Source organism: Mesitornis unicolor, unplaced genomic scaffold, assembly GCF_000695765.1.
Source record: "Mesitornis unicolor isolate BGI_N332 unplaced genomic scaffold, ASM69576v1 scaffold5739, whole genome shotgun sequence".
Taxonomy (NCBI): domain Eukaryota; kingdom Metazoa; phylum Chordata; class Aves; order Mesitornithiformes; family Mesitornithidae; genus Mesitornis; species Mesitornis unicolor.
Window position 1 is genome coordinate 11,496 of NW_010209115.1, and position 7,596 is coordinate 19,091.

The following is a 7,596-nucleotide window of genomic DNA, read 5'->3' on the forward strand; positions in this document are numbered from 1 at the left end:
GGCAGCGGCATAGGAGTCCTGGCTGCGCAGGTAGGGCAGGTAGTGGGTGACAGTGGTTGGACTGTGGGGATGGCCATGCTGGAGAGAAATGGCTTTCGCTATTTGGTGCATCTGCAGCGTCTGCATCCAGTGGCTGTCGGTACCTGGCACGGAAATGGAAACAGAGTCAGCTTTCTGTGAACGGATGGAAAACCACTCTCTGGTTTACCAAAGGTGTGAGGTTAGGTACCGGGATTTCTCCCTCAAGAACCTTGACATATCTCAAACCAACCTTTCCCTCCCAACCTTGCAGCAAATAGTCCTAGGTTTGGGTATGTTCAACATGTTGGACTTTTAAAATAGCTAGTGATGCAAATATTTCTGATGCCAGGGCAGATTATGGAGCTTAGACTAGAAGACACTTACTGAGCCATCCACTTGGCTGTTCAGGTGGGTTCCCACTCCCAAGTGCCTCCTAGTGTTTTTAATCCAACCTGGTTTTAAACATTTCCTGTGACGCTCTTGGCAGTCTCAGCAGATTTCTCCACAGCTTTCACTGCAAAAGAGCCTGGAGACCTCCGGAGCAGGCATAGAGCAGACATCCCAAGGTGCTGGCGCAGCTGCAGCATCGCTCTCCAGCTGCACCTCTCCAGCCAGCACGGTCATGCCATTCACAGCCGAGCACAGAGGGGGAGGCAGTGCAGACCCCAGTGCAAATCCCTGCTGCAGCAGGCAGGCTCACCTCCTCTCGCTCCATTTTATCTTCAAACTGCTACACAGCATAACAACCAGAGCCACTTTAACTGTTATTATTACTGCAAATTCAGAAGTCAATTCACTTTTGCTCCAGATACTGAGCCTCAGCCCCAGCTACGCCACTCCATCTGGTTTCACACAGAAAATCAACTCTGTATGTGGAAAAGCCAGTAAGGCAGTAGGCTTCAGCCAGGATAGCTCAGATGGTGCTTAACTGTGAGCGACTCAGGGCATCACAGTTCCCTCACACCTACTGTCACATCCCCGGGGTTGTAACAAAAGTTGCAGCTCCCAGAGATCTGACTGAAGCGCTTTTGAAAATCAGTCCTGTGGTTTGCATGAAAGCCTATAGCAAATACAGTTGTAAATTCTCCATTTGAACTGCGAGGGCTGCCTGGCTTGCTACTTTATGGGTTGAGCAGAGACCAGGAATTCCTCTTATCCGAGGCCACAGCTCTGGCAAAAGACTCATGGGGAGCAGCTTAAGTAATTTTGCTCTAGAGAGATTTGAATTTTTCATTCTTAAAGATTGCTAATACCATTCCAACAGGAAAGCATAACCGTGCCAGCTTGGAGCAGAATAAACGCAGTCAAAATGTTATTAGCTTCAGCAGAGGACCCCAGCTTCTCTCTTGCCTTTTGCTAGTTTTTCAGGGAAAGACTCCCTATGCTATGGGCCCTCTGCCTCTTGCTGCAATGCTGCATCAGCCACAGGGAGTTTTGTGGGAGCTGCATAGTGGCCCTGTCCTCATTAGGATTGCTCCTGTTAAGATGTAATGGATGGTCTCTTCCATTTCTCCTTTCCTCACACTTCACTTGAATCCCAAGAGAGTTAAATCACTACAACTTAATGTCAAATATGTCAAAAGGAAACTGTCTTTCCTGTCAAAGTGTGAGCGTGACACTGCCACAGCAGATCGCTTTGGCTGCACTGAGAGATGAACCTCCTTTCACAGAAAGACAGATGGGAATTGCCTTCTCTGCTTCTTAACCTCCTTGAAAGTCACTGTTTCAAAACAAACATGCATGCTGAGATGTACTTGCTAGATACCATCTCTTCTGCCATCCCCTCGTGCTCTCCTACCGAGACTGTGGATGTAAAACACATAAACCTGGAAGCAGCAGGCTAAGGACTTGAGTTTGGGTCTCTGTTTCTTATCACCTCTCAGGTGGCCACCACTCGCCCTGAGGGACCAGTGCCGATGCTGTCCTGAGCAAGAGGCTCCCTTCAGCACCCTCAGGCTGTTCAGTCCCTGCTCCTTGCAGTCAGCTGTGATCCCCAGCCCATGGACTAGCTGCCCACTGAGGACCTCCCAGTGTGTCCTGTGGGGCTGCCTCTCACCTCTCATGTGCTGGGGGAGTTCTCCCTCATATGGTCTCTGAGCCACCAGCTCTGTCCGTGGAATTAAATGCTCTATGCGGCAGCCCACAGAGGTAGTACCTTCACTGCTGCTTAATTTAGACCTCTTAGACAGGTATTACCCTTACCTTTGTGCTTGGATTTGGTGGTGTTTTAAACCAGGGCAGGTGGTCTGGTAAAGAAGACAGGCCAGAAGGTTTGCTAGAGCTGAGGCACAGCTTTCACGCTGGCTGGTAACCCACCTCCTCTGAACTGTGACTATTCACTCGAGTGCTGACCATATATTAGTGCCTTCGTGTAAGTCCTCCATGTGCCAAAGGGACAGACAAGCTCTCCCACCGCTCACCGCAAAAAAATGAAAGCAGCTTGGCTTACTGTGGCAGAGCCAACCTGTGAAGATACAACATCACGGTTTGGTACGGCTGCATGGCTCATCACCCCGAAACCAGGGTAACCTCCATCAGCAGAGCTAATCTGCAGTGAAGGTGTGTCTTTTAGGACATGCTCTAGGTCTCAATCTGCATTACAAAGCACAGTTGTGTTGCAAATGGATCACAACTGCTTAGGAATAAGAGCACCCATTTTAGATGTGTCTGTAGTCTAAAGCCAGCACCTCTCAATTAATGAGGCTGTTCTTCCTCTACATTTGGCAGTAGTGTACAACATTCGAAAAGTTCACCCTCCACTGACTGGTATCCTGTTCCAGCTCCTGAGCTATCAAACACTATTCCAGAGGTCAGATAATGATGAGCCAGAGCTGGCTCAAACAGGCAGGCTGAGCTGTGGAAGAAGGGTGCAATGGGATGATTTCCACTCCTCCTCACAGCAAAGCGGGATGTCAGGACCACCTATGAGGTCTGCCAGGCTGGCAGAATGTACCTGTCAAAACAGTGTGTTGCCCACAGGGGACTTTTTGCCACCCCATGTGCAGCTTCTGAGACCTTGGGATGTGTGTGTGTGCCCCCTGCAAAAGCGCTGGCCAGAGCAAGAGCAATCTGCACCCACACACCTCTCCCAGGAGGTGCCCTGTATCCATGCACAGCATCTGTGTGGAGGTGTCTCTGGGTGGCCAAGAGCAGAAGGAAAGAGCTGGCCAAAGCACTCCTGCTGAGTTTGGGGTGCAGGGAGAGAAAGGCAGGATAAAAGCTGCTTAAAGCACTGGCTCCTAAAATCCTCAAAACAGCTGTGGAAAACTCCATTATTCCCAACAGATAGGAGGTAGAGATGTGTGAGATTGTCTCCCTTCCCAGCAGACACCTTCCTGACATCCTGGTTGAGAAACACATCTTCACCCCAGGCCCTGCACACTTTGTGTGGGCACTGTAATTCAGTCCAAATCCTTTTCTTTTGCCAATACGCTTGGCTCCACAAAGCTGAGAACTCTCTTGTCTTGGAGAAGAGGGGCAGATTTGGAGAAGGGCAGATTTGCCAGCTGATCCCCCGATCCAGCGTTCACAAACAGACTTTGGAGAAGAGCAGGCCTACCATTGTGGAAAGTCTATGGCGGTTGTGTATGTACACATATGTAGGCAGAGAGGGAAGGAAGCCTGGACCACAGGCAGAAACACCTCTCCCTTCTACACTGGAGGGGATCGAAAGGTTGACCCAAAGCCGACCCAAGGAAGGGGCTGAAAAAGTGTCAGGATTTAAGGCTACCTACTACTGGAAGATGTGAAGCATTTGGCATTTTGCAACAGTAGGATCTGAGTTCTCTGTCTGCTGCTGATGTGCAACTGCAAGTGACTACAGTAGGTGAAAGATTTGCAGCTCACCACCATGGACTGCTTCCAGCATGCTTCCTATAGCATGACACAGTCATAAGTCACATTGTGATACAGAACATTTTACTACCCAAAGTTTAGCCTTTCAGCTAAGTCAGACATGCCAGGGTGCTCCTGCATGCATCTACAAGACATCAAGGGACCACAATGCCAGCTGACGCTGCAAGGTGTGCTCTGCTGTGGGAACAGAATAACGGCGTTGGCTTTTTGCTGTTCTCCCTGCCCACGTCAGCAGTGAAGTTTGGTGTACTGACTTACTTGAGTCGGATCTGCTCCGTGAATTCCCCTCCGAGTTGGGGTGCGAGGTCTGTATCATGAGCTGCACTGTCTCGACCTCGTCCTGCGCCTTCACCTTGCTCCAGCAGATATCTTGGATGTGCCTGGTGGTTTTGGGAGCTCTAACATCACTCTGCTCAGGAAGGACACAACACGCGTGAGGACATAGAGCACATGAGGACATAACAACACACAACCCACCAAGCGCTCCTGCGAGGAAACTTCCACTGGAGCCTGGGCACCAGCAGTGTTTTCAACACAGAGTCTGTTTTGCAAAACCACTTAGCCAGTTCTCAAGTATTTTTAGACTCGAGATAATTTTGGTTGGTATTTTGTGATTATGCTAAAAATGTGGTAGTGAAAAACTGTTTCAATTCATGTACCGTGTGGAGGAAAGATGTGAAGCTTCTCTACAAGCACAAAAGTACTACTTTACTAGTTAAATTAATGTGAGCATCAAATGGACAGTGCTTTCTGCTACAAGAGGTAGGACTAAACAGGTATTTTTGCAGGAGAACCCTCCACAATCAAGCTCTTCAATTTGCTGTTAAGGGCCCATGTCTCCTGTGAGGAACTCCCAGCTGAAAGAAAACGACTTTGCTTCACTTCTGGGACAGGCAAGCAAGGTCCAAGATTTCCCTGTCTCTCCATCACTGCTTGAATCCTTGCTCAGGACAAAGCTGGAATCGCAATTATGAGCCTCCTTGTGACACCCAGCATTGGTCTTTATAAAAACACTTCTGTAAGAAACGGCAAACTCTTTTTACAAAGACTGATTTCTATTACATTAAATTGTCTTCCAGGTTTCATTTTATCTTATTTTACTCTTGACTTCTCATTTTCTTTATTCTCCTGTTGCTTCTCTGCTCTCCTAATTAGCACTTCATTGAAAAGGTAAAAGACGATCTCTCCAAGTAATGCAAACAACACCAACCATTACACTGCAAGCACAAGGAGCTTTGTCCTTGAGAAAAAGAGCCATGGCAAGCAGCAGACTGAGGACATTGTCTCTGTAAACCTCCTTCAGCTTTTGCTCTGAACTTCAGATTTTACAATTAACTACACGCTGCTGAGACTTGATTGCAGGATATAACAAAGCCAGAGGATGCTATTTCCACACCTCCCACGTAGGTTTTATCTTGGATAAACATTTTCTTTGTTTCTTGGAGCTTACCTCGTATGTAACAACACATTCTACAGACTGGTGCTCTTCTATCCCCACAATCCACTTCTCCATTACAAATGGTGGCTGAAAAACACATGGTGGGAGTTTTATGAGGTGCTCTCGATCTCCTGACTTGTTTCTGAAACACCCTAAAGACATTTTCAATGTTTGCTTTTTTTCATCTGTTTCCGTACTGTTAACTTCTGTACTTTTCTTAAAATCTTACGAGACAATGCAACATATTTTGGAATGAATTACTTTCTTGTTTACAAAATGAAATTGAGAAGAAATCTCTGTAAGCAACAGACAGTAGGTCAAACAACAGGAAATGTTTTCATGGGGGCATAAGCCTTTTTCAGTTTTGTGCATGTACAGGTTTTTCAGAGAAAACTCTGCTAGACGTGCAGAGGCCAGCAAGATCAAATATCTAGAGATGCTCGGAGATATTCCCTGACAGATATAAAAATGCTGAAGTATGTGATAAGTTACTGTTATTGAAGCTAGTTATTAGTTTATTTAACTTTAAGCCTTGTTGTCTTGAAGGTAAAAAATTGAAATGTCTAAGGTGAAAATTAAACAGAAAACCATTTTGTAACGAAATAATAATAATAATAATAATAATAATAATAACAATAACAACAACAACAACAACAACAACAATAATAATAATAATAATAATAATTTAAAGATCCCAAGTGTTGTTCCAGAAATAATCACTAACGATAAAAAGAGCATTAGTGTGAATTAATGGTGAGAATCCTTTTTGGCAGTACTCATATTTTCACGTTTTCCTTAAAATTCTGATTGTTGAGAAGCTGGTTTTCAGTTTTTCCTTCACAGAAAAGAACCAAAGGTTCCCTCAGAACTTTGCCAAAAAAATTTCACAGGTAAAAGCACTCAGGAGTTTGGGTTTTTTTAAACAGTGCCCATTAGAGCAGCATTCTAATGGGTAATCAAGTTGTATATTTTCTCGTTTATAAATGTATTTTGTTAGCTATTATGAAGTGGAGCATATTAATAAAAACAAATCATTAACATAGCAGCAAACAGAATGCCCTCTGCATGAAGTCATGAAGCTTCAAACTAGAACATTTGCATCACTTTCTTCTCTTGAAAAGGAAAGTACTTTTCCTGAACATTCTTTTCTTTAAAAGGGGTGATAAGTTTAGAGGATATAACATGGGAATAAAACAAGAAAACAGAAATTAGTTCCTTCTCTTATTTTCCTGCTGTTAACATTATTGTCAGCTTAAAGGAGAACCAAAATACCTAACTCCTATTATGATACAAATCTGGTTAAAATGTGCATTTTATTTAAAAGCTGTCAAGAGTCTGAGCTTCCACAAGCACAAAAGTCGACTGCTGTGGTATTTTAATGCCTTTGTTTGAGATCTGTGGATTCGTGAAAGCTTTAGGGCTGTAAATACCTTTGTCATCTTTAAAATCTCTACATCAGGTAGGTTAGTGTTGAATGTCACATCTTTTATGTAGGTTATTGCAATTTCATCCCCGTCCATCTCCATGTACATTTTCCATTTACAATCCTATGAATAATAAAAAAAGAATGCCGGATTGTTAGAATACAAGTAATAATAATAAAAAAACCCCAAAACACCAAAATGAAACAAATCGAAAGCCAGAACAACCAAAAACCTACTCCTCAATATATAGGGGAAAAAAACAACCCAGCGACAAAGATAAGGAACATATTACATTTTAGGCTACGCACTTTTTTCAGTAAGTGCATTGGTAATGGAAAACCGTTGCGTTCTCTTGTTTTCTCTCCTCTTAGCTCGCCTTGAGAGACCACGATGTCACGGCATTGGCAGGTCTGGATGTCTCCAGATGTATGGATACCCTGAAGGGCCCCAGGAGGATGGTGGCTGCACCCACCTGGATGGACAGCCCGTTTTCAGCCGGTGGTGCACACCGGGTTGAGCCCTTCTGCACACCCACGCGGTGGCAGAGACACAGGGCAGCGGTGGGAGCCGTCACTCGGGTCACAGCCAGTGCTGGCAGTCAGCCCCAGGGAGCTCTTCCCGGTGAACCCGGGAACAAATGACCAGAGAGAGGGTCTGCGAAACACTGTGAAGGCAGTCACTCAAATAACGGGCAAGAGCATGAGTTGGTTATTACAGCTCAATTATTTCAGATACTGAGTGCCCAGCGAGGCACTGAACATCCTCGACTTCTGCTCACCGCCAATTGCACTATTAAGCAAGCTCTAATAAACCAAAGCAATGAAAGGTATCTGTTGTGGTTTAGGGCTGGGCCGGCCA

General features: G+C 45.3%; 1 protein-coding gene across 1 annotated transcript in view; it reads right to left on the reverse strand.

The window, feature by feature from the left end:
• LOC104547178 (mitogen-activated protein kinase kinase kinase MLT-like) overlaps nt 1-7,210 on the reverse strand; it is a gene marked incomplete at its 5' end in the record, with an annotated part of 7,736 nt that extends 526 nt beyond the window's left edge. The window contains 5 exon segments of the mRNA XM_010192764.1: nt 1-143; nt 4,135-4,285; nt 5,327-5,401; nt 6,745-6,861; nt 7,175-7,210. The exon segment at nt 1-143 is cut by the window's left edge and continues 32 nt beyond it. Of these exon segments, the coding sequence (XP_010191066.1) occupies nt 1-143; nt 4,135-4,285; nt 5,327-5,401; nt 6,745-6,861; nt 7,175-7,210 (522 nt within the window).
• Between the last annotated feature and the right edge of the window lie 386 nt (nt 7,211-7,596).